This window comes from Fulmarus glacialis, unplaced genomic scaffold (assembly GCF_000690835.1).
Source record: "Fulmarus glacialis isolate BGI_N327 unplaced genomic scaffold, ASM69083v1 scaffold264, whole genome shotgun sequence".
Classification (NCBI taxonomy): domain Eukaryota; kingdom Metazoa; phylum Chordata; class Aves; order Procellariiformes; family Procellariidae; genus Fulmarus; species Fulmarus glacialis.
This window is the reverse complement of record NW_009209746.1, coordinates 37,844-56,788: the sequence shown is the minus strand read 5'-3', so window position 1 is coordinate 56,788 and position 18,945 is coordinate 37,844. Positions and strand designations below refer to the sequence as shown.

General features: G+C 36.8%; 1 protein-coding gene across 1 annotated transcript in view; it reads left to right on the top strand.

The window, feature by feature from the left end:
- Positions 1 to 18,945, top strand: part of LOC104076151 (calcium-dependent secretion activator 2) — a gene marked incomplete at its 5' end in the record, with an annotated part of 85,399 nt that overhangs the window by 30,445 nt on the left and 36,009 nt on the right. The window contains 5 exons of the mRNA XM_009576915.1: positions 47 to 188; positions 318 to 437; positions 8,555 to 8,710; positions 11,432 to 11,579; positions 18,179 to 18,253. Of these exons, the coding sequence (XP_009575210.1) occupies positions 47 to 188; positions 318 to 437; positions 8,555 to 8,710; positions 11,432 to 11,579; positions 18,179 to 18,253 (641 nt within the window). The remainder of the gene's footprint in view (positions 1 to 46; positions 189 to 317; positions 438 to 8,554; positions 8,711 to 11,431; positions 11,580 to 18,178; positions 18,254 to 18,945) is intronic.

The following is an 18,945-nucleotide window of genomic DNA, read 5'->3' as shown; positions in this document are numbered from 1 at the left end:
GGGAAAGGGCTGACATTTTTTATTTGTGTTTTGTTTGTTTTTAAAGCATTTTTGTGCAATGGAAAGTTTCACAAGCACTTGCAAGAAATTTTTGTTCCCATGGTCATCCGCTACATCGATCTCATGGAATCATCAATTGCCCAGTCCATTCACAGAGGTCTTGAACAAGAGTCATGGCAACCTGTCAAGTAAGTGCTTTCTACAAGATCTCAACAAAGCACCTGCCTATAGCTTTCTGTCTAATCAGACGTTCTCCCCCGTTGTCCTCTAAATATTCTATTTTTTATTGTATTCCTACATTGTTTATTTCTTCACAGGAGCATCACCAACAGTCTTCCTAATGTAGCTCTTCCAAAAGTTCCAAGTTTGCCTCTTAATCTTCCACAAATACCTAGCTTTACTACACCAACCTGGATGACTTCTTTGTATGACTCCACGTGTGTATTCTTCAATAACCTTCTGACTGTATGTCAGCTCTGCATGGCCTTGCTAGTGTTCTGTGCAGCTGTATTTGGATTGCATGGTGTTTATGATCTCTTAGTGGGAAATTACTGTTTCTTGGGAGTGAGCCAAGCATGGACTGTTAGTGAGTTGCGCTTTCTAGTGCATTAAAATGTAGCAGTCTTAAACCTGATAACTTACAAAATCAACTTGGCAAAGGTCTGTCATAGTATGAATGGTGTTTAATACCGTAAACAACCTAATGGTTCTTCTGAATTAATAAGCAGTGGGGAATCTTTTGGATAATTGATTTTAGATCGTGGTTTTGTAAAGTGAGGCAGCCCATCATACTTTTGCATGGGTTTGATTGTCTATAGATACTGGTTCTGAAAATCATTGATTGCAAATATTGTCATTGGATTAAATATCCATATTTCAGGGAAATAGTAAAAAGTTAATAAGTACCCAGAATAGAAGTACATCCATTTCTTTGTCTGTTTAAAAAAATACGTATTTGTTTTTGATTTCTCCCCAACACTTCAGTGCTCTTTTCCTTTAAAAAAGAAAAAAAAAGTAAAAAATAGAGCAGGCATGCCCTGTTCTGTGGGAATATTCCCATAGTTACAGGCCAGATTTCTATGTGAGGACACATTCATATACATTAGAGAAAGGCTCAAGAAGAACCTTATTTTAGCTAAAGTTGTATTAGGAAAGGATGAATGTGAAAGACTTCAAAAACCATACATTCAAGACACAAAGCTTGATAATATGATTTCAAGCCAAGTATTGCCTTCTCAAGTTTTATGACAGAGTTAAACGCTCCTAACAAGCACTCAGATCCATTACTGCAAGAGTTGACAGTTTGTGCTCTGCCAGACTTCTGGCACTTGTCTGTTGAGTATTATGGTTGTTGTTCTGCTGCTAATTCCCCTAAAAGTTGACAAAATTCCTCTTAATCCTTGGCTTTGGTACCTTTTGTGTTTACTATAATAATGCTAGGTTTTGCCTGATGTGCTTATGCAAGTCATTTCAGCTTTGAATCAAACTAATTGGTCTTCTGCTACTCAATTCCTTTCTGTTATTCCCATCCTTTCAGGGGTTACTTTTTTTTTTTAAAGAACAGCTTTCAGAGTTAAGAGTTGTTAAAATCTTAGATGTGGTCTTCTTACTGTCTGTATTCTAGCAGACCCATCCAGTAAAAATAACTTGTACGTATTAAAATTCATGTATTTTGAGTATTGAATTTATAATTAATATGTATTAAATATGGATTCTGGTTGGAGGATTATAATGGTAGGTCTTTCCTAAATGAAGGTTTTGGTGTAGCAAGAAATACCTAGACTGTATTGTCAAAAAATGTGCGAGTATAGTGAAATTCAACCATAGGCTCATCCCCCTTGCACATCTTCTGGTATTAAAGTTCATGGTGTGTATGGCAAAGTATGCGTAACATCCTAAACTAATCAATGAGGTTTTCAAAGTGAACCTGAGGTGAACCCTGAGGCTGACATATTCTGTAAGCACTTGCCAGCAGTAGCTGTTGCTCTGCTGCTTCTCAAGAGAAGTGGGGACGAGCAGTGTCCCCACTGCGTTGTGACCTCTGTAAGGCCGTCATCCCCTTTCAGCCACCCCGCACAGCATTCGAGAAGAGGTCTGCCAAGGTGCTGGTTCCGTTGTAGGCACCTCTTCATGTTCTTTTTCCCCAAGCGTAGAGCTTTGAGGTTGTATTTTATGAAATGTGTATAAATTAACATTCGAGATTGCAGGTAGTATTGTTACCTTTGTAATACCATGGAATTCGGGTAGTATTTTAAGAATCAGCCTACCTGTGTCCTACTGAAGAGCCAAGTAACTTCTCAGAATGGCCATGTATTGTATTTGGATCAAAAAATAAAAGTGAAGGCACTGCAAGCCAGTTATTCCTCCTCCCAAGCTAATGAGTTTTTTCTTTCCTGCTGGTTATGGTGTCTCAGCTTCCAGTGGAGGAAGTGGTTTACTTTCACTATTACATGAAAGAAAGAAGGAGGGTTTTATTTCCCCCACTGCTCCCATCCCATCCTTTTCAGGAAGAACAAAGCTTCCTCTTTCTAGTGAAATTCTTCAGTGGAGAATACCTAGGCTCTAATATCCGTTAAGCAAAACCCGGTGTTTCCTGTCGGTTTTCCCTTTCGATGTGATGAACACCCACCTTAAATGGACTAGAGTGGCATATTGTATTGTACATAGAGTCCGCGGAGGCACCTAAATTCAGGAGCCCAGGCCCTGCTTTGTCAGACATCACACTGACTCCCCACTGACTCCCCCAAATCTTTCTCTCCCTGTCCACTGTGCTCCCTCCTCCCAGCCACACAGCTGATGCTTTGGCAAGAAGATGACTATGTATGTCACTAAGTTGTGCTGGACTTCTCTCTTTCTCTTTGAAAGGGATGATTTTGGCCATTTAATCATTATCAATTTGCATTACACAATGAAGAATCTACAGGCAAAAAGAATGAGAGAAAATAGTCTGTGAGCTGAGTTATAGTTAAATGCCAATTCCTGCGCTTATTTTGACTGCAATAGGAAGTTTTCGTATTCTCCAGACTTTACTAATGTTCATGTTCATGCTCTTATGTTCATGTTTAAGTCCATTCATATTCAATAGAGCTGTTACATGCCTACGTAAGAACTTTTGCTGAAGAGAAAGAGGCATTCACAGTTAGGCATTTCTTTGTGTGCTTTATTGATAAAAACAGATTTTCCTCTCTTTCACTTAAAAACTGCTGCAATTCTTTTGAACATTACTAGAGAAGATTGTTTATATTTTTTAATTAACTATTGCAGGTTTTTTTTTCTTGATCACATGTTTTGGAGCAGTAAATATATGCTGCTTATAACAGCACTTAGGAAGATCATTACCTCATTTTCAGTTGTTTTCGCTTAACCTTTTATTATTGGGCATTGGAAAGGGAGATATGAAAAGGGGAAAGTGTTATGAGTAGTAGTGTATTTTTCTTGATTGGTCTCAGGAGAGGACAACTCAGAGGACACCTTGGCTAGACATGCAGAGCACTGTGAATTACTGTTCCATTTGGCTGAAGACAACATCCTGAAAGAGCAAAAAAGTTTGAATATTCTGTAAAAGCTTCTAATCAGCCAGAATGAGGGGTTTTTTTCATTACTTATTCATTAATTCAAATGTACTACTTTAAATTGCATTTTTGTTCCATTTCATATTTTAAATTTAATTTCTATGCCTCTTCTGGACCTGGCTTTTAAGTTAGATTTGCGGGTGATTTTAGTTGTTTATGGTTTCATTTATATATTATTATTTTCAGTGCAGACATGAGATAGATGAAAAATACTGTAGATACAGACTTGAGGTTGTCTGTTGCTATCTAGTGCCGGTCTAGAACATCAGGTTCAGCAAAACTCAAGGCTGGGGAAACATGGAATAAGATACATGCTTGCAGGAGGATGCTCCTGTCTTGTCTTCCAGCCAGAACAGGCAACATCAAAGGAAATGTGTCAGCTATGTTCTTCCTGCTATGACTCAGCTGTAATGAGTGACAAGAGGGACTGGCTGGAGCAGTCGCAGTGCTCTGATTGTGATATGAAGGGATCTGGTCTGAAAGTGTCTGAGCTCCCGTGCTGGACCTCTCTGTGTGTTCACACATGCTGAAAAAGTCAGGAGGCCACCTTTCGGTGCTGTTTTGTTGGATTGCATCTGTAGTGCCACATATGTTCCTGCTGTAGTGCTTGCCTGCAGTAAAGCGGAAGGAGGCCATGGTTTGTGCTTTTAAGGATGGGTATTTAAAAGTATAGCCATAGGACTGATGGAATAGTGAAATTTAGCTGATCTACTTTCTGTAGAATAAGGAGTTTTTAATATAGCTAGTTCCTATTGAGCATTCTGGAAGACGAATGTGTGTTGTGGACCAAATTTCTTTTCTTCCAAAATACTAACATGCAGGAAGAAAGAAGAATCAAGAAACATGTTTTGGTTGCTTGATCCTTAGGTTGCCTCACTTTTGAACTAAGTAGGAGGAACCGTGAGGTAACTCTGTCCCTAATATCTTTGAGGGACTGTACACAAGCAGTTACCCTATATGCCAAAGTTCTGTTCCATCCTTCCCCCTCATCTGCTCATGGAAAACAGAGAGATGGGGCAAGTGCTGTTGACTCTGTAACTATTGAAAATCCTTTTCTGTTGAAGAAATTCTCAGTTGACTTTCTGAGCCCTGAATATATGTCTTGAGGCAGCATAAAGGAAGTAGAGCTGGAGCTTGCAAGCTAGGGGCTCACAAAGGACATAGAGCTGGTGCCCTGTTTTGTAACCAGTCCCCACAAAACACTAAGGGATAGTAAATCAGTAATAACCTTAAAAAAAAATAATTGCAGTAATTTATAAAATCACCATCATTGCGCTTGGTAAATTCTACAAGAACGGAAGCCAGCTGATTTTAAATCTTGCAGTTGATTGAGAATGTCCTTAGATACTTAATATTTCTCCTATATTTTTATATCCCAAGCTACCCTCTGGAGTTTGACAGCTAGGCAAGAAATGACATATGCTGTGTCTACTCTGGTGTCGTGTGTGTGCTGATCTTGCAGCCAGTGTGTTTTATTAGTGGACTGTTTGACTAATTGCTGCTGCTTAGATAGCTGGCAAGCCTAGCGGGAAGCTGTGTCTCTCAGCTGTCAGTGGATAAGTGAATTGCTTAGGAAACTGTATACAGCTCCTAAGTTTAATATTCTGCAGGGTCTTGGAGAAACATTGTAACTTGGACCTTTTTTTGTTGTGTTCAGTATGATGCAAGGCATAAAGCCATAAAATAATCTAAGTTAAAATGGATCTCTGGAGATATCTGGTCCAATCTCCCAGTCAAAGTGTGAACAAATACAAAGTTAAATTGCCATTAAAAAAAAAAAATTAGGATGGGCATAATATTTGCCTCTTTTAACCATTGGAAACCTTCTCTTACTGCCATGACCTGATTAAAGAGTGGACAACAGATAGTACCTTTTGCACAAAGGAACTAGTGCTGAAAGCTTAAGTTTTGACCAGCAAAACAGTGGAGTTTGTGCTTAATTTTAAAAATTTAGATAACTATATTGAATACAGTTTTTTATAAAAGAGTACCAGTTCAGTTTCCTGGTAGAGCAATATTATTCCATTCATTAGATTGAAGAAGCTTTACCATACATACTCGTATAAAAACTGTTCAGTAGCCAAGAACGTGTCCTGCCCCTTCACAAAAAAATGATTCTGCAATTATGTAGGTTGTAGATGTAGATTCAAATGCTGTGGTGGTTTGATTCGAATGCAGGAATTCCTCCTGCTGCCAGGAGGAGGTAAAAACTGAGTTTGGCTCTTCTTCATACTCTTATACTTTATGGAGTATTAAACCCTGAAGTGACATAACCAGCTTAAAGCAATCTATAGACTGTACAACCACTTCAGGGTATTGAAGTATATGCTGACAATCAATACCATTTCTAATGCTTTTACTGAGTAAGGGCCAGGAAAAATCCTAAAATCCAAATAAAACAAGTATCTGGGTACAAATAGCAGTAACAAGTTGATTGAAATCAGAGTTTTCTGCAGCATTTAACAAACAAATTAGACGTTTGTGTCTGGATGTGCGAACTAGGAAAAAATAGTTGCTGTTTTTAGCACTTTATTTCCCTTCCCCATCTTACTAGTATAATATGTTAGTCAAATTCAAATGTCATTGGACAATGCTGAATAAAAAATTGAAGAATGGGACCTCAAAATTATATGAAAAGAGAATGAATGAATTAGTGTTTCTCACAGAATGAATTAGTGTTTCATGAACCTGTGTCTATTATTACATTTATTATAATTGTGAAACTTTATTTGGTAGTATAATGAAACCAAATTAAGTGGCTACCAGGGAGTGAACGTGCATGAGAATACATTGATGTTATTGAGAGCACATTAGTCCTCCTGAGTCCTAAAGAATTTCATTTGGAATTCCATTAGGCAAAAAAGAAAAAACTATGGAAGAAAAAAATATGGTTAAATTGTATGATCTGATGATGAAAAATGCTAGTTCTGTTTCTTGAGAAAGTATGGTTTGTTTTCTAGAAAATACATGTGCTTATCAACTGTAATATGTATACTGAGATTGCCCCCGTTTCTGTCCCTATATAATTTGTCTTCTTCTTTTACCCCAGTCATCTCAAAAATTGACTAAGTCACTTTTGAATCAAATACTGTGTATAACATAGCATCTACAACTTCACTCACTGCTAGTGTACACAGGACATGTAGTGAATTCTTCAATATTTGGTTATCATGTAACTTAAGAAACGGTCCAACAGGATTATAAAGTTTCTAAGGAGTGTTGGTGGTTTGTTATTTCTATTTCTTAATTAAACTTAGCGGTGTATAAAAGTGCTCCCTACTCAGGTCCAATCTTAACAGGTAACATCCCTATGCAAGTTGTAATCTTAGCAGTCCCATGGGCATTTTTCCTGTTTCTGCTGTTTTCTTTCAGGAGCACGATACAATGCAAAATTAACAATTACTATTTAAAATAAGTGGGGAAAATATGCATGGTATCAAAAAGGCCTGTCTGAAACTGTGGGATATCTTCCTATGCATGGTGAAGACATCAAAACATGCGCCATTTAAAACCAAAGCCGAAGTCAGGGTCGGTTGCTCGGAGCCCGCCTTTTCCTTAGGCAGGCACCACTGCTCCCAGCTTGTCACCCACTGCCCGGCCCTCACGGGCTGTCCCCTTCACCTGGCCCGGCAGCCCCTCTCGGCACAGAGACGACATTGCAGAAGACAGCGATGGCTCTGAAGTCGTGGTAGCGTTAAGGCAGCGGGGCAAGGGGGTAGCTGGGTGGGTCTGGAAGATGGCGGGGTGCTGCGAGACCGAAGCAGTGCCCCTGCTGCATCCGTGCTGCCTCTTCAGAGTCCTGAACATGTGCTGTGCTTTGCTTCACTTCACCGCCTGCTGTCTCGGCTAACCTGGTGTGAACCGGTGGTGGTGCTACTGTCTGAGGGGTGCATTAGGTGGCCAGATATTGGAAGTCCTTTCTATTTTTTTCATTTGTTTTTTAATGTGACCCTGCTCTGTTCTGAGCACACTCAGCACCCGCTGACTCCTTCCATGAGAGCTGGGATCCCTTAATGTTTTGATAATTATGTTCTTTTGTCACGAGGCAGAAGAAAGAAAATGGCAGTAGTGACATATTTAAACTATTTGGATCTGAATTGGGATTGTCAGGCTGAGTTTTGGTTGCTTGTGTCACTAACATCCTGGAATGCCGTGCTGCGTAGTATAACTGTCCTTAAACAATAACCCAGGCATTGCAATACAACGCATCATGAAAATGTAATTAATCCGCGATGACAGTGGAAGTGTAACTGTAGTTACTGCTAAGATTAGCCTTAAATTGTTGTATCTTATCACAAGCAAATGTCTTTAAATTTAACAACCAGTTCAGGTTGGAAGAAGAACGTTAAAACTACAGGGACAGTCTGAGATGACATAGAGCTATATTAATCCCCTGTTTTGTTTGTGCATAAATTTCTTTAAATAGTTTCTGTTCTCTTTTTTCCACCAGGATCTGATGTTATTCCCTCAGTTAGAATTAATGAGTGTTTATCAAGGGACTATTTCTCTGGGTATCTGTTTTACAATATTACTACTAGCATCCTCATTTCTTTAGTAGGCTTATCTACCAGAGTTATGAAGGCAAGAAAACATGTGCAAAGTCTTCACTGTTTTGAAAAGGTCCTTACTAATTAATAATTCCTGTACCCTTTATTTTTCCTGTCTTGAACTGAAATTTGAGCTACTTCATTTTCCATATTCCCCATCATCCCATCTACCTCCCTAGCCTGTCATATTTCTCAGCTAACAGATGAGAAAACTTTACTTTTTTCACCCTAATGGGAATTATTTTAAGTTTTCCATGACAATTTTCACATTCTTGGAATAAGAGCATCTGTGTTATGAGGTACAGTGACATGAAGGAGGAAGATGGTGTGATAAGGAGATCTTACTACCTTAGATAATTCTGTGGCAACTGGGATAGACATCCACACATTTATCTTCTGTTTCTTGGGGACTTTGTTTTGTTTTGTTTCTTACAGCAATGGCTCAGCTACATCAGAAGATCTTTTCTGGAAGCTGGATGCTCTGCAGATGTTTGTTTTTGATCTTCACTGGCCAGAACCAGAATTTGCCCACCATTTAGAGCAGAGACTTAAACTCATGGCCACTGACATGATAGAAGCCTGCGTTAAAAGGTACAGTTGAAATGATCAATTAAAAATTGGGAGAGATTTGAAAATTAACATAGTAACAGCCATACTGGCTCGCAGAGGTACATCTGTACCAAAATCCTGTAATAGGAATCAGGGCAACTGTAAAGAGACCATGACTTGTGTGTATTTCCTAGCATCTGGCAATCAGCAATTTGGCAACATCTATGAAATACCAAAGAGAATTTCTACATATACTGTGAATAGACCCTTGGAAGTGAATAAACCAAATCTCTTTCTATTCCATGTTTGTGGCAAATACTAACAAATCTCAGAATTCTGCTTGAAGAAATCCTTTTTCTTTTTGCACATTTCCCTTCTCCGTTACTATATTATTCTTCATGTTCAGTTAATAATATTACTTAATTTACCATTATTTTAGAGTACTGTCTCTAAGAAATATATTACAAACTAAAGAGTATACAGAATTTCTGCATTTATACAATAAACAAAAGAAGGCTATCTGTAAAGTCATCCAACTGAAACTAAGTTTTATATTGCTAAGCTTCTGGAAATTATGGAAAACATAGTGTTATATACATTATGGGTATATTCTTTTAAATTAAACATTGGTGATCCAAAAAGATCTCTGCCATACCTTTCAGTACATATCATTGAGTTCAGAAGAAATATCTGTATGTCTAGAAAATTTACAGGGATCTCCTATTAGGTGCTTCAGAAGCCATGATCCCACATACAGAGAAAGCTTAGTCTGGACTCACAAAAATACTGATTTTTAAAAAAATAAATAGAAGAATGGGGAAAAAATAAAGAAAATTTGTAGACAAATTAATAGTGTCAATCAGAAAATATACAACATTGATAAGGAAGGCTAAAGAAACAGAGAACCTTTAACATCCAGTAAGGTTAAATCTGGTAACACAGTGTTTTATTATTTTCTGTTAAACATAGTAGGAACAAGGAGAACCTCAGGCTTAGTGTATGAGCCTATTGCTAGAGCTACAGTGATGAAATTATGGTAAAAAAGGCAGAAGCATTTCACAAACATTTCTATGTGATTTTGGAAGGGGAATGATATAGTGGATGGAATAAAAGTTTAAGCTCTGTAGCGAAGGAAGATATGAGACAATATCTAATAAAATTGATGTCATGTAAGCTTACATCCATCTGTTCTAAAGAATTTGGTGTAGAAGATCAGTCCACAAATATCTAACAGACCTTAGAAAAATGGTGAAATCTTAAAGGACTGGAAGACTATCAGTGCAATCTTAGTCTTAAAAACCATAAAAGGAGTAGCATTGAGATGCAGAAATATATTGATTGTATTGACTTCGAGCCTGGAAAAAAATGAAAAAAGTCTTTACACTGGGACTTTCATCAACAGGACTAAAATACAAAGATGTATATAATTAGTACTAGTTAAAATAATTTATTGAAAAATGAATCTTCTCAAATTCATCTTATGTCTTTTTTAAAGATTATTACAGATTAATGTGGGAAAAGCAATTGTGATAATATAAATACTTGGATTTCTCCTAGGCAATAAATCTAATGCCACGTGTCATTATCTAAAACTTTGCACCATACAGATTTGACTGTGCAGATTTTAATGGCACACACAAAATAGGTTAAAAATGGCTCACTGCCAGGATCACAACCAGAAGCTGAGAACAGAATTATTAACACAGAGGCATTACAAAAAGTATTCAAAGAAAAAAGAATTTTGGTCTGTGATACCAATCCTGACATCTTTGCTGCTTGTTTTTGTAGAGAATAAGAAGATTCTGGTGGCAATAAATGAAGGTTTAATTAATATTACAGAATGATCCTAGTGTCAATACATAAAATGTATTAATATTTTAGACTTAATACATAACATACTAGTGTTAATACACTAACTATGTTTTACTGTGGTCAAAGATACTGTTCATCAGATAACAAAAAGAGTAAATTATATCCATAGGGTGGATTGTATTAGACAGTAGAGACTCAGAAAAGAATGATGGAACTATTCTATTATAACTCTTATTGTCATACTAGTATGATCTATAAGACTTTTAAAAATGGAAATAGGATGCTTCTGTTCCCATCTTCTTCAAACATTGTGTCAGTTTCTGGTACCCACATTTAAAAATAAGGGTGGAAATAAAACATTACTTTTATATTTGTGTATTCTGAACTATTATAATTTATTTCAGTGACATTGCTCCTTATTAACACTGGTGTGAGAAGAAAATAGTCTTTTTGTATTATGTATCCTCTGATACATCTTACTTTTCAATATAAATATTAATATTTGCTTAATAATAAACTCCTTTTCTTCAATAAAATTCACTTTTCTGTTAAAGCCAGAAAAGGATTTTTAAATTATATTTCTTAGAAGCAAGTATTCGGTGTGATTTAACATAGAAGTGCTGGTACCCCATAGAAGTGGGGTATTTTCATTGCTTTAAATTGTTCTCAGTCATCATAGAAGGAAGTATATTCTTATCTAGTAGGCAAGAAGATAATACTTTTATTATTCAGCTGAATTAGCTGAAGCAGTGCAGAACCTTGAGATTACCATCAATGCAATTGTTTATTGAATGGGTGGATATTCTGCACTTACAGAATTTTATTTCTAAAATGTTCTCACATGCATATACATTGTTGAGCCAACATGTTTAGTAAGGTTTATACATTTGTACACTGGTTGTTCAGAATTATCAGAGAGACTGATATTATGAATTGTGTTTTAATAAACAGAACAAGAATTGCATTTGAACTCAAGCTGCAAAAGACAAACAAATCAACAGACTTGCGTATCCCTTCTTCTCTGTGTACAATGTTTAATGTCTTAGTCGATGCCAAAAAACAGACGGCTAAACTCTGCATACTGGATGGGGGGCAAGAGGTGAGTAGAATTTTGTATATTTAATTCCTATGTTCGGTTAATCTGAAACATCTCACGCTGCAGACAGTCCTTAGTAGATAAATTTCAAACTAGCTGAAATGTGTCATGTAGCTCTGTTTGTACAGGAGCATGCATAGACAGCTCCCTAGAAGCATCATGCAAGACACAACCCCTCATCTTCCACCACAGAAGACACAGAGTGCTTCTGTAATTTATTTGCTTGACCTGAGAGTCTATTGAACATTCAGAGGATTTCTTGACACACAGCCCCTTCGGGAATTTCTCTTGGGTTGCGGCAGAGAAACAGTCCACTTCAGGACTCTTTTCTAATATTAAAATAGAGCCAAAACATTGTCCTTTGCAGCCAGGTTTTAAACGAGTAAGTTTGTTTTTAAATGGCTCATATACCCAGCATTCATGCCTGTATACATACTGAAAATATAGGAAAGAAATAATCAGGTAATTTAATGGGATTTTTTTACTTGGTCTCCAAGGACAATTTTGGCAGTAGTCTGCTGCCAGGACTGTAGATACTCCACAATGGAGCACTGATGTGCTTTTGAAGTATATTTAGACTTCACTGACTACTGTCCTTCCCACGTTGTCACTCTTGGCAGGAATAATCTGTGAAGTGAAAAGGGCATACTACTGGTGAGATTACCAGCATAAAATTAAAACTGTTCTTGTTGTGCTAATGCATTAGCAGTGTAATTTTGTTTGATTTGGTTTTGGAGAGAGGGTAAAAACATTTGTCAGAATTTGGCAACAAAAAAGTATGTCTGCTTTGGGCAGTTTCACGTTTACATTATTTGGTCATATTGTTTCTGTTGATTTTTGCATTTCTGTACTGTGCTTTTCATTTTATTGACTCATCTTTTTAAGTTGGCGTATTCGATGTAATTGTCTTTTTTTTTTTTCCCCAATTCAATGAGACATTCATCATTTTCCTGTTCTACCCTGTCATCTTTATTTTTCCTTTTGGTTTTCCATGACATGAACCAGTTTGCTAATCAATGGGTAAGTGGTTTTTCATTGTTTTTTTAACCTACATTTTTTCTTTGGTTATTAACAGCCACTTTTTATTTTAAATGGTAATATTGCTTTTCCTGTAAATTTATATGCCTAGCCCTCAGAATTCCTTTATCTGTCTGACTTTGCTACAGAATGATCATCAGCTTCTCAGTTCTTCTTTCCTTGTTCATCCTCTTAAGGTGGTTCCAGATGAATTCTTCACTCTTCTGCTTTTCAGACCAAGTGTCCTGTCTTACCAGGTCACAAATTTTTGGACTCTTTCAGTTCTCAGTGAAGCAAAAGAGCAGCAAACAACTTGTTTCAGGCTCATCAGAAGTAAATCACAACTAGCAACTCTTTGTCTTAGGCTGATGCTGCTGTTTCATCTTTTACTTGCTGTCCAAGCAGTAACCTGCAAATACATGCATGCACACCCTTCTTTGGGGACAGACAATACTAGTACCTCCATAAAGACCTGCAGACAGATGGTATAACTTCATTCTCCACAGTCATGCCATTCCTCTCACTTGCTCTGGACAAAGCCTCCTGCATGGTCAGCCAGTCCCCTCAGAGCCAAAGTTCAGCATTTGCAGTTATCTTTTGGACTGCAGACCCTCACCAGATTATCTTCTGAAATCTTCCCATTCTCTAGATTTTCAAGCCCCATCATACACTCTTCACAACGTCAAAAACAGAAATACAGCCCTTGTTCCCTAGTAGGTCTGACCATGACCCCAAATGCTTCCAGTGCTTCTTTTCAGTGCAAGAGTTTGAAAATTTAGCATATCTGTGATGAAATACATACTTCTTTCAAAGTACCCAGATTAATCTTCATGCCGATTCATCTAATGAACCAAAGGAACCTCAAATTCTTCACATGTCAGAAATTATCAGATAATGTGGAAACTTCCTTCTTTCTCATAAACTTTGAATTATTGGCTTTTCAGTTGCTCATAGCTGATACCATAGTTGTTTGAAACGCTTCAAGATTTGTTGGGTGAGATACTTCTGGAATCTGCCCATCTGTCAAAGCAGGCAGGAGAGCATCTCATAACATAAACAGTTGCATCTCTGACTCTTCTATAGAAGCTCTGGCATTTCCAATTACTCCTACTTAGCCACTTGGTCTTGAAACCTTTTCCGTATTACCTTTCTTTCCCCTGTCCTCTTTCATCTTCATGTTAGTCTCAAACATGGTCCTTTATGCCAGTCAAGAAAAGCATTCCATAAGGCCTGAGTTAAAATTTTTTAAAAGGGCTGTTCGTTCACCTAAAACTCAACACTGACAGTTTCTAGAACTTACTCTGCAAGTGATGGAAGGTGTTATTTAATTAGATGGTTAGACTCAAACATTTCCTTGAATACAGCATGCTCTTTTCATTCCTTATATGGAGCTATAAGGAGTTGTATGTCTTGTTCAAGTAGAGTCAGATGCAGAAGTTTTTATCCTGTGTTGTCAGATAGGAGGGAATTCTTACTTAACATGTAATTAGGGCATTCTGGCCATGGTTAGCAATCAGCACCTTGAGTTTAGAGTTTAAATTTGGTTGAGTCCCCTGGTTTTCCTACGTTACTTCATGCATTGCTCACCATTCTCCCAAATGTCTTCCACTTAAATCCACTTTCATAAAGAATCACTAAGTCTGCCATTCAGGAGGGTTCCCCTCCTTGCCTTCTGGATATCATCTTAAAGCCTAAGAGAAGCACTGCATAATTTGGCTATATGGATGATCATCACATTGTGTTTAAAGAGAGCTCAGCTGCTGGATGCCTTCTGCATTAGTTGGCAGTTGCCCTAGTAGGGTTTGAAAAGCAGGTCCAGGGGAGAATCGCCTTATCTCAGACTAACTGTTGGTGCCTGCAGCCTGCTTAATGGACAACCAGAATGGCAATTCATGGCGTACAGGGGAAGGGTGCAGCAAGACAGCTAAGTAACATACCGCTTGCTGCTGTTTCTCAAACAGTTGCCTGCCCGGCTTCTTAGTTTCAGTAAATGTAATCTTGGGTAGTTGTACGGTGAGCAGTATCCCACTTCCTTCTTTCCTGAACCAGAAGCCAACAGGTGCTACTCCTTTACAGTCCATGGATCCCAAGTCAAATGAATAGCAGCAGTAAGGGAAACCTTTTCTGTCATACAATATTCAATCCAGAGATTTTTTGGCCTTTGTTATTTGTGATAAATAGTTTAAAACCTATTAACTTATAACTTCATGATCTAGATGCTGCAGTATTCTGGCAACATTCACCTTTTTGAGTATGATAGGTAAGAATCACACAGGAAATATTGCTGGAGGCAAGAATAAAATAGAAAATATTTCTGGGGCCATTTAGGTTGACAAATCGTTAGATCCAAGCAGGACCTTAGATCTGAGTCACAGCTTATTTGTTTCTTTGTGTAACTGGGTGGCATGAACAGAGTAAATGCCCTTGGTCTATACTGTTGAGTGCTTCATAGCGGAACATGGATAGAAGGTATTATTTTAGTTGTTTCAGAATTCCAGCCTCCCAGTACCCTATCATGCTTATAAAAGAAGAGAGACATGCTTTTCAATTTAGGGAAAAATGAGTGATGTGCCATTTCAGTGGAATGTGCCACAGCCAGTGCTTTGTGTATCTGTAGAAAAATTTAGGGAAAAGTGGGCTTTAATTTGATGAACTTTGTTTCTGAAGCTATTTTGGTTCATACAATTCAAGGAAGAGACTTGTTTAACTGCATAAGTAGTAGAGGATTATAGCCGATTTGATAGTAAAAGTGCAGAGACAATTTAATATGTATGTAATATTGTAATGTTATATGTTGGCAGTAGCAGTTTCCATTCAGACGATCATGTGCAATTTATTTTCACAGCCATCCAACATTAAAATAAACAAAGGAAAGCTAGTTTGAAAATCTTTTGACAAAACCAAAACCAAAATATCCAAGTAGTTATAAAAGCCACCTCCAATATTGGGTCAACAGTCACTCAACAGTGAGGTAAACGGAAAAGAGTATATTGTAGAATTGAGCAAGTTACAGTTCTCAGCTCATCACCACAGGATTTAGGAACAAACTCTTCTGTTCCCCAAAAGCACAAGTGTCAAAAGGCACTAAAATACTTCATCTCCTTCCAAATGCTAGCAGGAGCAGAGGGCCACGTTTGGAAGACCAGCCACATTGTCCTCAAAAGACAGTCCTGTTTGGTTGCATCTTCTGACACACTTTGCCACTGAGCATAATTTTCTCCCAAGTAGCTCCTACAGCTGCAGCTGTATTTCGTATTTTACTGGGAGTTACTCTAGGGCAGCTGGAAAGACAAAGCCCCCCTTCAGGGGCTTTGGGATGATGCTGAAAGACTCCACAAAGTGTATTCAAATAATTTAGCTGTGGGAGCTGACTTGTCTAGATTCAGACTCCATGTGGACTGTGATCATATCAGCCAGCAGAGGAATGTAAAGGCACAATTAGCCATGAATGTGTTTGGGAAAGGAGTGAGGATTTGTCTGCTCTTACTGAGCAAGCTTGGCAGAAGTAGAAAAGCTGGAGTCCTACAAGTGCTGATTTCAGGATTGTGCATACAACCTTGCCAGCTCATACAATTTTATCATTAATTCCACAATATTTGCCATCTTCCTAAAGCCTCTCTCCTGGAGTCAAATAATCTTCCACAAGGATTTGAAGGTTTTTTTTGTCAGGGGTGGCTGGTTTTGGTGGAAGTTGGCACTGGGGAGGAGTGGGTTAAAAGAATTTATGATCTCATAAGTTGCAAAATAAATCTTGAAAAAAAGGAAATTAAATTCAGATTAAAAAACAAAAATTATTTTAAATAAATGTCATTGTTTTGGAATTTTGTTGTGATTTTTGAATAATTTGATTTAGTACTTGTTTTTCTTGGTCACACAGTGAAGCTACTTACTGATTATATTCCATTCCTACAAAATTATATGCCTTGCAGTGATTAAAAAAAAAAAAAAGAAAAGAAAAAAAGAAAAGAAAAGAAAAAAGGCAAAAATATAGGAACTATACATCCATTAATTTAATGTGCTGTGGAGGTAAAGTTGCAGATACTTTATGGGAAGGACAACTGTGATCCTAGGAATATGTATAGTTTTGACATGCATCTATGGGAATGTAATTATTTATTGTTTTCAGAGAGTAAGAAACCAAGTGTAAGCAACAGATGTCAGACAGTTTGGGGTGATTTAAATCCTTAGCAGATCAAGAGAATATTATATTGGTCAAGACATCAATATGGTTAGAATAAAATATATCTGGAACTATGGAAAGTTCTTTGATGTATTTCTAATACATTCTTTCACTCTTCTGAGATGTCTGCTGATGTTTGTCTGAGACGTGTATTCACATTTTCCAAGTGTTTTTAAAGTTTAAAAGAAATTAAAACCAAAAATTAACACACTGGGTGTTGGTACCTGGAACAGATACATATGTGTGGGCAAACACATCTCATAGTTTTATTCTCTCTTAATTTAAATGCAAGTTCGGTAGGTGCGCTGTTTAGAAGATCATTCCTAACTATATTAAGCAGATCAGATTTAATGTTTTGGTATGTATGGCTACTCTGAGAGAGATGCAAAATAGCCTTTAAAAACTTACAACTCTGAAAACTCTTCAGCTGGCAGCTGCTAAGTTAGGCTAATGTTTATACTGACCTCAGTACGTTTACTCCGAGCATTATGCTGTTGGCTGTTCCATGTAGCCTTGAACTATGAAGATAGGGTTAGTCTTTACAAGTCACATTTTCTGTGAAGTGGCTATTGGGGACAATCTTTGCTGTCAGATAAATGTTTCTAAAGGAAGAATTACTGTTTAAATTGATGTGCCTCCTTGACAGAATGGGATCCCTAGTTCCTGTTAATTTCAGGAGAGAATTCTGTAGTATTATCTAAAAAGTCTTTCAGATTTATTTTAAAAGCATTTACTTAAAGGCACCTTCTTTAAGAAAAAGCAAAAGAAAAAAGCTATGGAGAATGAAGTCTGGTGTATTATGCCTTTTATGGCCTATTAATTTGTTACCATCTATTCTGCTTTGTTGATGAAATTTTAATTTTGCCCTTGCTTGAGCATATTGTAAGATTTGTATAAACTGCAGCTCACTGTGCTAACAGAAAGGCTCTTTTAGGATGAACAATTGAAGCTCATTTTATTTCTAGAGGACATTTAAAATAACTTATGAATGAGAGTTGTCAGACATGAAATGCTGTATTAATTAAATCTTATTCTAGTCTTTTTGCTTCTCCAGCTAAACCAACCCTTTAGAAAAAAAAATACATGGCCACCTTAATTATATAGGAGAAGACAAAAAGTATCCTTCACATTCCTTCGCCTGAATAAGAATAAGAACTCAATTCATCTAAATAATAACCCCATTAGCTGCTTAACTCAACAGTGTACATGGGAAAATTTTCAACACAGAATGTAAGGAGGTGTTGATTGGGTGGATCGTTTTCAAGGGTTTGTTCTTCTGATGTTCAAAATGATAATTTTAAGTAAATCTGATTTGGCAGGGTTATCAGCTTTGTACCATTTATGACTTATGACAAAAGTGTGTGTTCATATACATGCTAATGCTTTTTTATCTTTTGAAATACAGCAACAATACCATTCAAAAATAGATGACTTGATTGAAGAAACTGTTAAAGAAATTATTTCACTTCTTGTTTCAAAGGTAAAACAATTTAGATTTTAATTTATAATAAAGCAGAGAAATACATCTCTAATTATTGAACTTCTGAAATGTCTTTAAATATCACACAGTTTTTCTGTACACAGTGAGATTGGGAGGGACAACAACATGATTTGTAAATAACAGTCATCCAAATAATATTGAATTTACAAAATTAAATTTTATAACACATTAGGTAAACAATTTCTGTGCAACTTTCTAATTGGATAAGTTTCTCTTCTGTGTTTCTTATAGATAAGAACTGCTAGCAGCTAGCAGAACTGGTAGGACTTGATTATGTCAGTATTATCATAAGTAATAGCATATTTTATTTTTTGTTTAATTTTTCACATGAAAACTTTCTTCCTATCACTAAGTAGTATTTAAATTTTGTATTTAAAGATGGACAACATCCAGACTATCCGTATAGCTTTTTTATGAAATTTTGCTCCACAAACCATTTAATTTAAAAATATTTTATAAGTTGCTATTTCTTGAAATTGACTTTGTAGGGGTTTTATATTTAAAAAGAAAATATGTTTTGGAAACATGGAAAATAAGGTACCTGGAAAATAAGTGAAGAAAACTTAAACAATGTCTTATGTTAGAGGTAGCACCTCTACTCCAGCAAAAGTCTTAAGTGCTTGATTTGAAAGAAAAGCTTTCAGTTCCTAATAGTTTGAAGGACACAGCAA